We start from the raw sequence: 18,369 nt of genomic DNA on the forward strand, positions 1-18,369 counted from the left end.
TTAACAAGTTCACCTTGAGGATGAGTTTTCAACTAAACAGCGTAATGATGAATTAACATGGCTACTACTAAAGATGTAAAAATGAATACAGTTTTAAGAAAAAATTGCAACTTCTCGACCCTACTGAATTCAATTACCTTGCATTTTAACAACAAATGATCAGGGATCAGAGGTATTTGATTAATCTTGCTTTTAGTAATTTTATTTCTAATTTCTAGGTACTAAGCTTCATGTAAGAGTTGTTAAAATATTTTTAATGGCAATATGGTTTCGGCAATCTCATTTTTCTTTGCCAATATTTCCATATGACTGCTATCCAACAGAACTTTCTGAGATGAACATGTTCTATTTTGCACTGTCTAATACAATAGTCACATGTGAGCACTCAAAATGTGGCTAGTGCCAATGAGGAACTGGATTTTAAATGGTATTTTATTTAATTTAAATAGCCACCTGAAGCCAGAGTCTATCATGTTGGATAACTCAGCTCTCCATATTAATTTACAAAAATGTTGTCACTTTCTTCTCTTATTGGCCTCAGCATAATCTTTCTTTTACTTATAATTATGTGAGCACTTCTCTGCCTAGATAACTAGAACACCAACCTCTAAAGAATAGGGACTTGGTCATATGGTTGCATCATTTTGATATCCAAATTCAATGGAGACTATGATTTGTTCTTTATGGTACATCATATTTTTTACTTAAATGCCATATTTTATTTTCCTTTTCCTTAATTCCATGGGTTATTTCTATAGTCATATGTTTTGATTCTTCATGACTCTTCCTATATTTCCTATATTGTGAATGCATTGCTGAAAGGTTTCTTTTTTAAGAATTATTTATAATTTTGTTTATTCTTTTAAATACTGCATACTCTACATCCAAAGTTAACTGTCATGTTTTAGCATGAAATTTTAGCAAGTAATTCACCACACATATTTCTGAACCCCAAAGACACAATTAGCATTAACATAGACATCTACAAAAGGTATATATTTCTTGTATCCCATAAAAATTTACTGTTATACAATAAAATTTTTGAATTTCAGTTAGCTTTCATTTAAAATTATTTTTGCCACCATGTAATTATTCTTATTGTTGTTGTTACTGCCATTAAAAATTGGAATCCCTCAGACCAATATATATTTATTGGTCTTTTGATTTGCTTTGCCCTGAAAATCTTTAAAATAAATACTATAAATAACTACAATCTACTAAAATTATAATTACACACATTTTTATGAGGACAACTACTTCTCCATAATTTCCTTTTTCCTTATTTGCTATTTATTCTAGGGTTTATATCCTCCATTCTCCCTTCACATACTGGGAAACATTTTTGGGTGCAGGGTGAGATGTGGAGCTATAAGCATGGAGAACATAACTTGATTCAGGCTAATTTGCTAAACAGTGGTTCATATTTCATGAACATATTGATTAAATTTCCTTTCCAATTTAGGGAGAAGAAAAGGGAAGTTATCTCCTCATGGCCGGTTCCTAACAATGCCGAGCCTGTGTATCAAGCTATCTCTTGCCTCTAACCTGGGCGACTATACGTGGTCAGGTTGCCATCACTGTTCCCATTGCCTGCCGTGCAACAGTTGATGGAGCAGTCATTGTGATTGTTCCCAGTGTTAGGCCATGTGTCTGCCAGCCACGGCTGCGTGGCAGGTTCACTGATGTTGAGAAGTCCTGGCCTAAAGAAAAAAAAACATGTGTAAAAGCAAGTGTTATATAAGTAGCAAATAACATTGCATATTCAGAACTCCAACCCATTCTCCATCTTATTATCCTCCCAAATAACTTGGTCAATTATGCGGAAAGATATTCTTTTTATTTTATTTTATAGACAAGGCAACAATGTAATGTTCTGAGACACACCTCAGTTTATATAGCCATTACACTGTAAACAGGCAGAGACTTAAAATACTGTAGTTTCTGATGTTTTACTCCTTCTTCAGTCAGAGTGACTAAAAACCAAACACGGAATCTAAAAAGGTGGATGCTTGTATTTTTCAGTGTTTTAATAGCTTACAGAATACTCGCGTTAAGATAGTTTGCATTTCTTTTTTGACCCATTAAAAACCATGTTTCTTCTCACTACTTCGTTAAAAAATGGAACAAGCTGTTTACTTAGATAAAGGAGCCTTCACAGTAAGGACATTTGCATACTTTTCTCCAAAACCATGTCTCAGAGAGAGTGCATCTTGGGCTCTGTGACATTTTGTCGGAGAGCCTCATCAGTGTTTCAGTCCACAGTTCTGTAAGCTTGTCAACAATTTCTGATGGTGACAATGTAAAATGCCATAAATCCCTATGTAAACAAAGGAAAGCTACTGAATTAAATCTGGTAAAACAGTGATGTCCACTGTAAGATATATGAGTGTTAATGTTTTTTTGGGGGGGAACAACAGATGTTAATCCTCTTTCACTGTACACTGGGAATGCAACGTACATCAGTAGTTACTAATGGGAACCTTGGACCACCGGTGGCAGAGACACAGACATTAAGTTTAGCAAGGGCAGTCCTGAGGTCCTTTTCCAACCTTGACTCCGACTGATAATTCAGCAAAAGAGGTGATGATGCAGGATATACTCTCAGATCCACAATCAACAGACCGGCACTGCAGATTCGGAAAAGATGTCCTTCATGGTTTCATTTTCTTTGTTAAAATGTAAAAATCATGCTTCTCATTTAGCTGGGAAGCAAGAACCTGACATTTAACTTGTGTGTATGTGGAGTGTGTGTGTGTGTGCATGCACACTCAGTCGAGTCTGACTCTTTGAAACCCCGTGTAGTGTAGCCCAAGCTCCTCTGTCCATGGGATTCTCCAGGCAAGAATACTGGAGTGGGTTGCCATGGCCTCCTTCAGGGGATCTTCCCGACCGAGGGATGGAACCCTCATCTCTTCTATCTTCTGCACAGGCAAGCAGATTCTTCACCACCAGAGCCACTTGGGAAGACCATCAGAGTCATTGTCATGGTTTCTATTCTGACATAAAGTCAACCAAGGAAACTTATTATGCAAACGATGGTTATTTAAGGAATAATTCACTTCAAATGAAAATATGGATTTATAATTTATATATCTGTATACATATATACGTATTCATGTGTATACATGTATCTGTAATAAAAATGAATACTTACCTTTTGTTTATAATGTGTGAGGCACTGTTCTGACTTCTTTATATATATTATTAACTCCTTCTAATAATCTACAGAGTAGTTACTACTATTACCCAGATTTTACAGATTAGGAAATGGAATTGCCTGAGAGAGGTTAAGAAATGTGTTCAGGGGTATAGAAAGTGAGTAAGTGGCGTATAGAAAGTGAGTAAGTGGCAGAGTTGGGATTCAAATACTAGTAGGTTGTCTGCAGAATCCACACTGCAAACCAGGAAGCTATAAACACATATACTGAAGAGTGATTAAATTTGTAAAAACCCTCAAACATTCCTAATAAAAGGAAGAGTGGGGAAATGTCTGAAGTCTTCAGAATAATGTTGTAAAAACTGGACAAATTCACTGTTAAAACTGTTGATAAAAACATGCATTGAAGAGCAATGTGGCTGACCTGTTAAAATTTAAAACATTTAAATGCAAGCTGTATCACAGATATCTGGAGCCTTTGAGATTGATGTTGGTAACACAAAGTCTGCATCTAGCTGTCTTTAGCTTTTCTTGTTTTCTCTTAAACCTAAATCAACTGTGTTATTGCTTTTGAAGTTATTAAAAATAAATCTCCATATCTGACACTGTAGAAATATTAGAGTATGTTTGAAGTACGGGTCAAGTGGAAATTTTCCACAGCCTGACTTACATGGTTCAAAAGGAATAGACGGTATTTTTATGCTACTATGATTCCCTCAGAAAAGCACTTTTAAAAGTAAACGTTTTGATATCTCAGAGGCTGAAAGAACTTTTCATATGTATGGGAGCTTTCCGACAGGAAGTGGGATTAACAATTCACATCCTGGCATTCGGTTCAGACTTGTGTTTGGTGAAGAAGGCTGAGTCATGATTACTGGCCCATAATGAGTCTTAAAATGACATATGTATATTTCAGAGACCTCTAAGGAAGTCAAAGTCATATGTAGTTATTTTTATAACGGTGTTAGGGTCCTTAAAAACTAAAAATCTCATAAGATATCTTTATGCATTTAAGATGATCTAATGTGTATGGGACAGATTTAGCTGTCCTACAATAAGAAATGAAGCAGAAGCAAAACATAGTGCCGGTTACAGTGATTAATAAGTGTTGAACATATTATATAATATAATGTTACCATATTATATATATAAATGCAATCATATTATACACATATACTCATATAATGTTAGTTATATTTTCAGGCTAATACATCTGAACCTTGCCTACTTCTTCCTTGTCTTCAAAAAGGTATTATTAAAGAAAGGAAGATACTAGGGCTTGCAAAAACCATATTTAACTTCCATTTTATATTAAGGGGACAGTTTTGTGTTATAAAGGAAAAGAGGACAAATAAACTTAAATAATTTGTGGCAATTACTTTCAATTCCTCTGCTCCTCTTACTCCAGATATTCTATTCACTCACTCCAAACATACCACACACACACACACACACACACACACACCTATTTGAACTCCTAAACCACAAAATAAAATACTAGAGGGGCCAGGAGCTGAGGAAAATAGTGAAGGGGCCTAGCAACAAGGGCTGCCTATAGGCTGTCTCCTCTTTTTTTTTGACATCCTGAAGAGCTTTGAAGCCCAGTAGGAAGCAAGGGATAGACCTGAAAGTGGTCAGTCCTTTAGAGAGAAGCAAGGTCTGAGTTCTGTTTCTTTCTCACCTTCTGTGGCCAGGAAATGTGCTATTGGCATTCTTGATCTGGTTAGCCTGACTTTCCTACTCTCTTCTTCAGGCTTTCTCTTTTTCCTGGTTTGTGCTGTGGTTTGGATTTTAACTATCTTCACCACCACCGCCCCCCTCCCCATGACCCCAGAATTGGAGATTGAGATATTTGAAATAAGGAAAACAAATGAACAAAACAGTCACTTAATATTTACATGATTCTCACTGGACTACATTGCAAGTCCTTTGTCCTTTTCAAGTTGAGAAGACATTTCTTTGCTTAACCGTAATCCTCATCTTCACTTTTCTGTGAACAGCTAAATTCACACTTTTGAGAACCAAGAGAGTTCTCCGGTTCTCCTTCTCTCTCAATCTTCTCCTTTATCAGAGGAAAATGTCCAGGGCCCAGAATTTTCTCTCAAGTCAACAAGGACTGAACTGAAATCTTCTGACATTTATTTATTTGGTAAGCCATCCCTCTCTTCTTTAGATACTTTTTGGTAATATTTTTCAAAGATCAATAACTCATATACTGAATTTATGGATCTAATCTAATAAATTACATTTATTGCACTACAAAAATTCATGTATTCAATTATTAATTCATAAATCACATAGGCTTTAACCCTAGGATCTCACATTCTATTGTGGGAAACAATCATTAAAGCCAGGAGTTAGTAAACTATTTCTATAAAGGCTCAGAGGGTAAACATTTAGGCTTTTTGAGACATATACTTTTTGTTTTAACTATTCAGCTCTGTTATTGTAGTGGGAAAGCAGTCTTGGACAACATGTAAACGAGTGAGTCCGGCTGTATTTTAATAAATCTTTACTTATTACAGGTGGCACACCAAATTCAGACCCAGAGCCATAATTTGCTGACCCCTGATATAAGCAAAAGATAATTGTATTACCTCATATGAGGTGCTTGGAGAAGGGAATGACAACCCACTCCAGTATTCTTGCCTGGAAAAATCCATGGACAGAGAAAGCCTGGTGGGATACAGCCCATGGGGTTGCAAAGAATTGGACACGACGGAGCGACTAACATACACACACACACACACATCAGGTGCTTCACTGTGGTGTTTATATAGAACAGAGAGTTCATGGAGGGCACAGCAGGCGAACCTCAGCAAGCTGACAAGGGGAGGAGGGACATCCCCCAGGCTAATGTCATAAGGACATAAAGAGAATGCAATATCTGTGACTGTTAGGTGAGTTGACAGAGTGACTCATAGCATGTGGCACAAAGAAGTATGAAGGGGTGCAAGTCCCTGGAGGTTGTGGGTTTCATATGCATTGCCCAGTTTGGACTTGCTATTTTAAATATGGTGTGTTCTATTGAAAAATGGGATCTTCAGAGGCTCAGAGCCATGATCAATATGTATTTCAAAATTGCTTTCCGGCTCCAATGGGCAAAGAGAATTAACATGGAACAGTGCTAATGAAGGCAGAGGAAGGTAAGATTGCTGGGAGTGTTTGTAACAGATCAGGTTCAGAAGATTGAAACTGAAAACAATTCAGTGATAGTGAAAGGAGAAAAAGGTAGGATTTAGGAAATACAGTAACAAGAGGCAGGAGTGAGGATGATGACATTGTGACTTAGGCGTCATAAACCAGATGTGCCGGGAGGTCCACAGAGGGCTCACAGGACCTGAGAGGCCTGAGGGAATTCAGTGTTTAGGGATAGCATCAGAGAAGTGAGTACAGGGGTCCAACTCACTGTTCATTCTCTTACTATACTGGATCATGGAACGCACATACAACACACACACACATTCACAGATAGCTAGTGAGACCTCTTCCTCATGGCATTCCTGATCCTCTTAACCCTGTTCTATTTTCCCAAAGCACTCACCAACTGCTTCTACTATAGAGCTGACTTAAAAAAAAAAAAAAAGTTTATTATTAATCTTCTATCTCCCCCACTAAATGTAAGGTTCAGAAGGACAGGAACTTGTATTGACTTTGCTTACTAAAGCCGCCTAGGCAACTAGAACAGTGCCTGTCACATTGTAGGTATTCAATAAATAGTGTTGATGAATAAATAAATTTAAAACTGTGTATATAACTGCCATTTTGAACCCTGACTCTAGTATCTTTATTCAACTGTTGCCTCCATAACATTCTAGCATCATTTGTCATTTGGTAAAAAGATCGTTTCTATTTGGTGTTTAAAATAAATCCATTTCCCTGCTATACTATTTTTACATTCAAAAGGTTAACTGTGTAGGATGATATAGGGAGCTTTCCAAATGGAGCTTTGTAATTTTTCAGTCCTGCTGAAGAAACTATCATTTGGTACTGAGCGATCCCTGGCCATCATGTCCTTCTTGATAATTTGGTCTACCTAGGTTGTAAATTCCTTTAGAACAGGAACCATACTTATATTTTATACATGTGTATGTATGTATGTATGTGTGTGTGTGTGTGTGTGTGTGTGTGTGAGACACAACACATCTGTGCAAATGCCCATGCACAGAGGCTGGTGCAGAACACACAGAAGATGCTCAACAAGCATTTTCCGACGCTCTGATTAATGAGAAAGCTGATGTCCGTAGCCATGAATATATACATGCAGAGAGGTGGTGGTACCATCAGGCATTCCAGATTTATCCATGAGAGAATGTTCTTATGCCAAAGGCTGTTTCATGAATGTCTGGGCTATGATTTAGATAGGATTTCCCTGGTTGCAAAAACATGCCCTGGTTTAATTCCTGAAGCAAGTGGATTTATTCCTTTTGAAGACCTGCCTTGCTGTGGGTTCTTTCCGTGGCTGGCTTTGTTTCACAGGTATGAAAACAGGAAGCCCCCAGCAGTACCCAGAAAATAGAAGATTAGTGCTTACTGTCAGCATTTTACTAAAGATGGTTAAGTTTTGTTTTTGTTTCTTTTTTCTTTTCCTCATTTTGTCATACACTAAATTCAGTGATTTTTATCATCAGATGGTATGTTTCTCAGATTCAGGAATAATGTTTTATTTTTATCGTTCCCAGGAGCAACTATACTATCTAACTATACAAAGCAGGGCACTCAATAAGTTAACTGAATTTGAATTATAAAATGGCTTTGGTTGAAAAAAATTTTTTTTCTTACATCCTAAGCTAGAAGTTGCTATTTTTGAAAAGAAAGAATTATCTTAGAAAATTCTGATGTTTGGCTCACGTAACTTATATCTTCTTTCAGCCCCTTTCAGGTGACTGTCACATCAATTTGTGATTTCTCTGTGAATACATTAAAGTTCACTGAATAATAATTACCAAAAAATCATAAATGTAGGATTGAGGTTCATTTTAATTAGAGGGGAAAAAAAAATCTCCGTGTTAACAAGCTACCTAGATTCTCCTTTTATTTCAACATATTTTCCCCGTGAATGGAGATTGAACTATGTTGAATTTATAACAAGAGCAAACAAACAGATGTAACCTACAACTTATGAGCTAGTGCTGTGTTCAGCAGGTTTCCAAATGAACACTTTTTCTTTGATAGTATCTGTTAACTAGCTATATTTCTTAATCTTCATAAATGCCATCACTTAATTACTTTAACTCCTTTTAATGATTTGCTAAATCAGCAAGTCTGTCTTTCCTGGTTAAAGTGCCCCCTCTGGTGTTCACTGCCCAAGATGCACCAGCTCCAATCTAATGCATTTGTGTGTTAACATGCTTGGTTCTAAAGCAGAGCAGAATGGAGTAGTTCTTAGTTCTAAAAGATTTAAACACATTTCACCTTTATGTTAAACCTTTTAAGCAGAGAAAGTGATGTCATCGAGGAAGACAAGAAGAAATATCTGGAAGGTCCCTTAGAATCTAAAAACCAGCAAGATAATTACCTCCCTCCACTGCTCACAGCTTCGCCTCCTCTCTGATAAGTTACTGGAATGTTACAAAAAAAAAAGGAACAATTAATAGACATGTTTGCATTTATATATCAAAAGCTATGACATTCAAGAGCATCTTTCTAGAATGGAATGTTTTCTCCCTTTCTACTTAGAAGCATTGCAAAAACTCATCACAGGAAATAGATTTCTGATTCAACTAAGTATTTTTTTAAAGATGGTATAGAATTAAATATGTTATTCTTATTTTCTTAGTGTGTTAACAAGTTTGAAAACTAAGGAGAAGCAAACTTCAGTATATTCTTATTAAATATAATAACTATTACACATTTGTACATTTACATTCTCAGATTTCTATCTTGAATTTATTATCAGATCATGTAATTTCATGATTTTATAGAAGTGGAATACTAAATTTTGGAAAATAAAAACCTACCAGACCATTTCCCCAGAAATATGAGTACCAGTAAGATGGATATAAACGTGAAAATAAACCTTTCTTTCCACACACAAAGATGTATGCCAAGTTGTGACTATTAATTAATGTGACCTATTTTTTATTGTGGTTTGAGAAAATATGTCTCATTATATTTTCATCAAACACGCATACATAGTAAAAATATATTTTAATGCCCGTGAAAGCATTCTCAGCTTAATAAGTTATGGGTATAAAATTTAGCCATAACAAAAAAAGATTTGCACATAGTTAGCAAGGGGTTAAGAATATTAACTTTTCTGTAAATACAGACACATTTTCTAAGAACAAATATGTTTCTAAAAGCTGCCAAATTCTGCTACTTAGAAGAACTCCAAACTGGGAGTCTGTTAAGAAGAGATAACTGCATCCAGTGATTATAATAACTGGATTAAAACCGAGAAGGCAGGACCACAGGTACATTTTTACTAAAGGTGATGCGAAAGAAGAGGACCCTCTTTGAAAGAAACTGAATAGAACAGAATATTAGGACTTGGACTTAGGGAAAATGAAAAGTTTTATCTTTCAAATGTGCTGTATATTTTGGTTACCTTTAAGAATGCTGATTCTATGGATAGAGAATTGCTTGGGAGAGAAAATTTTGTTGGAAATCCAGAAAGCTTAAGTTAAGGGGAAAAAAATGCACTGCCAAGTCTAAAATAATCAATTGATCATTAGCATGTTAAATCATGCTGAGGGTAGAAACAGTGTGCCTATCTAATGAAATACATGCAAACAAGGCTCAGATGCACTGTGGAATCATGAATAAACAACTGCATTGAAGGAATGACAAGCAACACCAACCATTTCTACTTCAAGTGCATGCCTGGCATGAGTAAATGAAGTACTGTTTCCATTGTAAGTCCTTTCCCCCCAGCTTACTGCAGAAAATGAAATAAAAACAGCAACACAATAGTATAACACATGCCGAACTAACAAAGGAAAGGAGGAGGGTAAGCGCAAATATATACCTGTTGGTGTGAAGGTAAAAGACGGGACTGAAAAATCAAAACAAAATATAAACCAGTTATTAAGCTGAAGAGAGAAAGGGAACATATCACATTAGTATAAATCAAGCAGACAGCTGAACATAAAACAAATGTAAATAACTAAGCCAGTAGGTCTGACACTCTTGATATGTGAATAAAACCAAATCTGAGGGTAAAAAAGAAGCTTGTCTCTGCAAGTATCATTTAGAAGCATCTGACATTCTAGGACGGGTGGGGGTGGGGGGGACTCTGCTGGGTTAGCCTGCGGATGACCCCTGCTTTTAGTAATAGAGACTTAGCTTATGGCTTTAGTACCGACAGGAATCCTCTACTATTAATCATTTCCAAACAGTGGATAATGGGTCCTTAAACAAGTATTATCAGGGTCTTGCCTAACCTTATCTAGAAATCTGAAAGTAAATGCTTATTAAAGTGGACTAACTAATATAATAGGTGCACTTGAGCATCCATCACCTGGAGAGAGACAGTGATACAGACAGGGGGAAGGAGAGAGTGAATGATATAAAGATATAAAGAAAGGTAGAAAGAAGACCGAAAGAAGAAGAAAGGAAAAATGCCGAAAGAGAAGGAGGGAGTGAAGGAGGGATGGAAGAAGATAGAAAGAAAGGAAGAAAGAAAAGGGAAGGAACGAAGAAAGCAAGCGAAGAAAGAACTGCAACAAAGAAAACCATCAAACTGAACTGTTTCGCTGGCAAGAAATGCCTGATGCCTTAGCATAAAGAGTGTATTGCTACATTTCTAGTATCATAGAAATTTGTGAATGGACAGAATACATAGGGGGTTTTAACTTTAATTCTGCTATTATAGTTTATACCTAGAAGCTTTCTAGAAGTAGGCCGAGCATTTTTAAAAAAATAGCACACCAAAAGCTAAACAATAGAACAATAATGCTCCTCTGAAAATCTTCACTCTCTGCAGTCATAAATCTTAATCTAATCAATAATGCCTGAAATTGAACTGCAGACCTCAAAAGTGGCATCCTTGCCTCCCCCACTTGTCCTATCTTCTCCCATTCCTGGCTGTTGGATAACACCAGAGTTATTTTCATGACATTTCACAGAGGGAGGAGGCTGACTTTTTTTTCCCCAAGCTCTTCACATTAATTTAAAGTAAACACTGCCCTGGTAAAGAAAGCAAGAGAATCTACATTACTCTTTGAAGACTAAAATTTGCTTTTAAGAAATCCTTAATACACACAAACCAGAATACTGATTACTTATCATGGATCAAAAAGCTGCCAAAAATGTATTTTCCCCTTCATATTTGAACGTCTACAAGAAATTTACTTTAGGATTAGAGCACTGGGGTTGCAGACTTGAATGCCATAGCGTCCGTAACAACTGTCACTTCTTACCAAACCATTTTATCTCTGAGCATACTAGGAAGAAAAAAAAACAAAATCCTCAATGCTGGGGAGCCAGTTTATACACTGTCTTCTTTCGCTGCATAGCAGTCTCTGTCTTAAGAATTCTATTGTGTTGTCTTTCAGTCAGGTCTTTTCAGAGAGTCAATGTAATTTAGCTACAATCAAAAATTCAGAGCAATAGTAACTCGTCCTCATAAAAAATATAAAAGACATACTTTTGAAAGTAAAGGTACTCAAGCAAGAATGGAGTGCCTGAACATTAATTTGCAATCACAAGGACACAGGGCAAAAATGAAAGGTCCTTGTCAGTGCTCCTAGCCAACTGTTAACCTCAGTTTAAGTAGTGGAAGAAGAGATGAAAAGAGGTCCATCTAAATGAGATTTTTTATAGCTGCCTCACCAAAGGACAACTTAATTCTCAAGCTTCCAGTAATAAAATAAATCATTTTATCCAGTGATGCTGGTACACTATGTGGACAAAGGGAACAAGCAGAGGAAATACCTACAGATAAATGTAGGGGGAAAATGTTAAAAATGCTCGCTGTTACCCAAAGTCATACTCTGGCTTGATGTTTCATGGGGCAGTAGGCTCTTTCACATTGATTTCTTTTAAATATTTCACTTCCTTTTTTCTTAGGATGACCAGCATTGGTTCGGGCACAATTTAAGATTTCAGAATTCACTTTTTAAAATTGCATAGAACCAGAAATATGAAAAAGTGCCAAAAAGGCAAGGTGAGGAAAGCAGAATCAAATGCTCACCAATTACATTTGTAATTATGTTCTATGATTTCTGCTTAACACAAGCTAGTTAAAAGGACAATATTAGTGTAATAGGTTTTGCAGAAAGAGCACATAGGCATTTCCCAGCATGCTTGAAGTGCATTAGTAAGGGAAAAGAAACATTTCAGAAGGGAAGAAGGTTTCATGTCACATATTTAGGTTTTAAGACTAGAGAGAGCATTCCATTGTTACAACTGCACAGCTACCATACTCCTGGCAATAAAAATTACAAAATTCCTGGAAATTCAAAATATTCTATATCTAGTTGTCAATTAGTCACTTTTCCTCATTCAGATGGGATTTCAAAGCACAATTCCCAGCAGCCCACCTGTACCCTGCTCCACAACACACAGATACCCACAAACCCCTTCTCTGCCTTACTTTTTGGGCAAAGGTTTCATATGGTAATGCGTGGCCCTGACACTGTTCTTTGAATGTGTGATGAGCACCCAGTCTCTTCGCAGTAACCTCTCAGCCCCCATTTTCCATTTCACAGGCAGGGATACTGACATTTTTGCTTTAATATTGACATAGGACACATATCTGAGAAAAACATATTTAAGGATGATAATGCTAAGGCAAATGTATGTACATAAGGAGACGGCTGTGGAGCCACGGGCCAGAGGCATGTTCATCGATTTCCACAGTGTGGGTGATGAATTTGTGTTGACTCTCTCTTGCCAAGACCCCTTGTGACCGAGAGCACAAATATTTTAGACTGTTGTCTCAGGCTGTTTCACAAGCTCAGAGGGATAGTCAATAGAACTTTTCATTGAGGAAAGGTCTAACTAGTACTAACAAATTCTGACTTTGCCATATCATTGCTCAGAGAAATGGCATGGCCAAGCTGTGTGGGAAATGTTCACTTAGGAAATATGTAGACAATTTTTTTTTAAAACGAGGGTGACGGTGGGAGTGAGTATTTACTAGTCATCCTCTTTAAATCTGCTTTGCAGCAAAAGTGTTGTCTTAGACTTATAGACCCTATAACTCGGGTGAATGTATACCCTGTCATCCAAAAACCAAGACAATGTTGAGACCCAACGGAGCACTGTCAATAATTTAGCTGGACTGAAGACATAAAGTGGGCCTGTGGGCTGAAAACTTACAATCACCCTGTTGACGGCCCAGAGTTGATGAAGGTATTTGAGGACAGAAGGGGAAAAGGATTATCTGTCTGAGAGTGATAAGAAACTCATCAGGAAATGAAAAATATGAACCACTAATCTGCAGACTTTGAGAATATGTGGCAAAGTGTCTGCAAATTCCTCAGCTATGTGGCTCATCCATAAAACTATAAATAATTTTAGACAAATAAACTTTGTCTTCTAAACTGCAGATACATTTTTAACAAAATCTTCATTGTCCATCAACAGTATATACATAGTCAGCTCTGAAACTTTAAACGTAACAATAAAAAAGTACTAAGTGTTTTCTCTCTGCAAACTGAAGCACATTATTCACTCAAGCATTCTATATTCATTAAGAAACAATTATTTTATAAATAATCAGAAAAATAATTATTTATAAATAATCTCTTTCGCTTCACAAAGGGGAACAACGCTCCTTTTAAAGCTATATGACAGTCCAAAGCTTGGATTTATAATTCCTGAGACATGGAGATTAAAAATTTTCCTCCAGGAAATCAATAAAGTAATTCCCTAAGAGAACAAGGGAATGGTATCATAACCAAGTGTAGACCTACACTAAAATATATTTTAAAGAAATTGAGCCTGAAACAGGTAATCCTACTTTAGTACTGATATCCAAGTGGAGTTTATATGTAGATATGGCAATAAAATAAAAGCAGTTTTGCAAGTTTTTATATGTTAAAATAATTAATATAGGATACAAATATATATAATCAAGAATAACTTAGAGTCATATATTGAAATCAAGGTCTATGTAAACATGATAAAAATATGAAAAATTTAGGAAAGGTAATACCTTTTCTGATACCCGCATAAGTACTAGTCAGCCCATTTCTCTTCTTTCGGTGTCGATAAAGCCAGATGCTAAAAACCATAAGGATGATCCAACAGGCAGCCCCGATTCCTGCGATGAATGCCGGCTGCCTCACTACATCTGAGATCTGCTGAGCAAGGCTGACTTGGTCCTCAGGTGACACAGGATTTCCATGAGAATCTGAAAAAGCCATCTTTGGGTTCATTCAGGTTTAAAACTCAGTGAGACAATAAGCACATGCTTATATACATAAAATGGCCATCATTATGTTGTTAATTTTTGGACAATAATTTCTGCTTTTCATTGCAACATGCACCATTGTCAGTTAAAAGAGTTCATGAGATTTGGGGGTTAGATTATATTCACTTTATATTGATTTGAATTCAAAACAAATATAATAATTTTATGGAATATATTTAAAAACAAAGATAATAGCTCACAATTTCTATATTTTACTCCAGAAAACTGCAGTTCACTGATGGGATTTTAAGTGCAAACTGAGATAAAATACAAATTACACTTCTAAAAAGTGAAATACTTTTACCCAAGAATACAAATAAGGAGTACTGGATGGTTGTTGTTTAGTTGCTAAGTTGTATCCGACTCTTTTGCGGCCCCATGGACTGTGTGTGTGTGTGTGTGTGTGCGCGCGCGTGTGTGTGTGGGGTGCATCTCCTCTCCCCCACCCTTGAATAGTCCTAACTACCTAAGTCCTAACTAACTAAGACTCCTAACTACCTCAGAAACACATTATTTAAAACTACGTTCAGAAGGGTCTATAAAAATTCAGGATCATTAAAAACCAATGAAAAACTGAGATTATGTTGTCATTGAAAGAACTATGAAAAAGTCTTTTTTTTTTTTTTTAATGGAATTTTTATTTTTCTGTTTCTGGCCACACCATGTGACTTGTGGGATCTCAGTTTCCCAGCCAGGGCTTAAACCTGAGTCCTCAGCAGTGACAATGAAGAGTTCTAACCACTGATCCGCCATGGAACTCTTAAAGAAAACTTTCCTTTAAAATAATAACCATGTCCAGAGACAGCTATAAGAACATTAAATATGGACAAGATGATCAAGTGTTATGAATAGTCGAAAAGGCTCCTATTTTCTCTCAGCTATTTCGAGTCAAGAATTTAAGAATGATGGAATTATGGCTATTAAAATTTACTTAGTTCTGATTTATGTTTCAGCCTAAGAGACTCATTGCTCAAGCCCTCCATTTTACCAAGTCACACAGAGCAGTCTGCAAAGTCTATAGAAGTCTGAAAGCTGTTCTTCTATCATCAAGGAATAACCTACTTTGTGGGCACTAAGAGATACCAATGCTGAGGATGCCCAGTGGCAGAATTCTTACTATCTGTAAGAATTACTTACTATCTGTATCTGCACTCTTAACATTCTTGCCCTACAACATCTGGTCAAACGGGAAGGTGTTTGCCTATTTCATTAGAATTGGTATTTTCCTACAATTGTTAAATCATTTGACTCTAAAATTGTTCTGCTAAAACCACGTGCTTTAAAGTAGAAACATTTGTTCCAGTCCAAAACTTTTTTCCAGAAAAATAATTGGAATAACTCATTGTTTATGAATAATATTTCTCAAATAGAAAAAATACAGATTTTTTTTCTTAGTAAAAGATATTGCTTTCTTATAAGACACTGGCAGGTAAAGTAAATAGCATCCAAGGCTAAGGAAACAACCTTAGGAAAATAGCCTTTTCTATATAGGGCTAAATTGCTACTCATGTTGTGTGTGGGTGTGTTTTTTATTTATGTTTTTCTTAAACAGAATTCCAGATTTCATTCTATGGAGGGTCAAGGCTGAAAAATCTATTTTCACAAGCAGTTGCTGTCACCTGCCTTCAACTGTTTCTTGACTGAAAAGTTTCATTTCATGTTCCAGACTCTTTTATCCATGGTTATCCTAAGAGCACTTCATCCTCTGAAAGTTCACCAACCCGATCTATTCTTTTTATTTCTAATACACCCTTTATATCTGCTAGGTTTATAGATTTCATGGCTATTTGTGCAAAGTTAAGTTGGGTGGCTTCAGATTTTATGAAGACAGCTAAGAGGGGTTCCATGCAGGCGACCAGATGGGCTTAGCAGAATAAAGTGCGGTGTGACTAATGAATTAAAATGGCCCTTCAATATCTCAGTCTTTGTCTCACTGCAGCTGAGGCTATATTAAGATATGGAAAACTGGAACACATTTATAATTTCAAGAAAACCAATTTGATCCTTAAATCCTATGATTTAAATCTTAAATAAATAAAGTTACACATGGTTCTTTTTTCCAATTCATTTTTGAAAACCCAGAACTAGAAGTCATATATTATTTAAAAAATAGGCAAATGACATGACAATGTACAGGGTCATTGCCATGTAACTTTTAGTTTTAGTAAGTTAATACTAACTTTTCATAAAACTAGGCAACTATGTGAGTAAAAAGACCTATGCTTAGACTGTTTTCTCCCTTATCTTAGGTAATACTATAATAGATGCATCAAGCAATTTTTAAAAAATTGTTTTCTATACTGCTTAAAAATTTGGAATAAATGAACCAGAAATAAAACCATGAAGCTATCTTTTTTTTTGGTTTAAAAGTTGTGCATATTATAATCTCTGCTGAAAAAAAAAGTGTTAAAGGTAAAAGATATTCTCAGAATTAAATTCTGGCCCATGTCTGCAGCAGAGGTGACAAGCTCTCCACTAGAGGCTTGAATGGTTCTCTCATAGCATAGAGCTCTTAGGGGTAACTCCCTAGCCAGTGACTTGATTTTGCAGTGTTCCCATTCATCTGCTTGGAATCACAAAACCGAGCTCTTTTCAGCAGCGACATGCATAGCTTCCATTTAAACCTTGCCCCACACTGTATGTGTCTTCTCTTCCTTTCTGCTGGCCCAGGGTCAACCTTGGAAGCGGCATCAACCTGAGACTCTCCATCGCTGGACTTCAGGTGGACTCTGTGTTACTTTACAGAAATTTTGCAAGTGTATCTGGTATAGCAGATGGTATTCTCTTGACAGCGGAACATCAATGACAGTTTCCAAATTGAATGTAAAGTTCCTTATGTACAGCAACAAAGTTTATTAAAAGTAGAATGTTTCTTAATTTTGTTCTGAGATAATTTCTAGGATGTCATCAATATGACCAACATGAAACAATACTATGTACTTATTTGTGATATACAAAGTTTCATGTATCTGATTCTTTTTCATAATTTAGCAACTGGCATCAAATACTACTAATGCTAATTTCTGATCTGGAAGGAACAAAGTCGACTATATGCTTCTCAGTATCAGGAAATTCAAATATCATCTCTTAACACCTTTTCTCTCCCCCTTCCATTTACAATTTTGTTGCTGTTTTTTTTGTTGTTGTTGTTTCTTTTAGATTTGACTGAACCATTTGATAAATTTGAATTTTATGTTTATGTCGCTATAACGAAGTATGGCAACTAAGTGTTATGCCAGTTTTTTATTCCTCTAACTAGTTTTGAAGCACATTGCATTTTTAACTTTCTAAGTAACTAGCATTTACCATATTTCAATGCTCTTTAACATCTCAGTCTATCTTTTGTTATCACATGCAATTTTAAAGAGACAAAAATGGTAAATATAAATTGCATATTGCTCTAAACTTCCAATACTTAAAGTTTTGTATAGAAATATTTTTTTTTACCCAAACCACATCTTTCCTGTTCCCTGAGGTATCCCTTGTTGTTTTTTAGTTGCTAAATCCTGTCCTACTCTTTTGTGACCCCATGGACTGTCAGGCTCCTCTGTGCAAGGGATTCTCCAGGCAAGAATACTGGAGTGGGTTGCCATTTCCTTCTCCAGGGGATCTTCCCTACCCAGGGATCGAACGTGGGTCTCCTGCATTGCAGACAGATTCTTTACCATGGAGACACCAGGAAAGCCAAGGAGGTATACTCAATTAAGAGTATTTGTTGAACAGATGGAAGAAAATTCAATAGGGCAGAATAAGCATGATACTGAATATTTACAGCCTTTTGCTCAAAATACCATTTAAAATGATTGTTCGGATAAGTTTAAATTTAGGTGTGATCTTACAGACAGATAAA

General features: G+C 36.2%; 1 protein-coding gene across 1 annotated transcript in view; it reads right to left on the bottom strand.

Moving 5' to 3' along the window:
• Positions 1-18,369, bottom strand: part of ROBO1 (roundabout guidance receptor 1) — a 442,006-nt gene that overhangs the window by 41,602 nt on the left and 382,035 nt on the right. Inside the window, exons 18-20 of the mRNA XM_061134342.1 lie at positions 14,262-14,459; positions 8,676-8,718; positions 1,546-1,700 (exon numbers count right to left, since the gene is read on the bottom strand). Of these exons, the coding sequence (XP_060990325.1) occupies positions 1,546-1,700; positions 8,676-8,718; positions 14,262-14,459 (396 nt within the window). The remainder of the gene's footprint in view (positions 1-1,545; positions 1,701-8,675; positions 8,719-14,261; positions 14,460-18,369) is intronic.

This window comes from Dama dama, chromosome 31 (assembly GCF_033118175.1).
Source record: "Dama dama isolate Ldn47 chromosome 31, ASM3311817v1, whole genome shotgun sequence".
Taxonomy (NCBI): domain Eukaryota; kingdom Metazoa; phylum Chordata; class Mammalia; order Artiodactyla; family Cervidae; genus Dama; species Dama dama.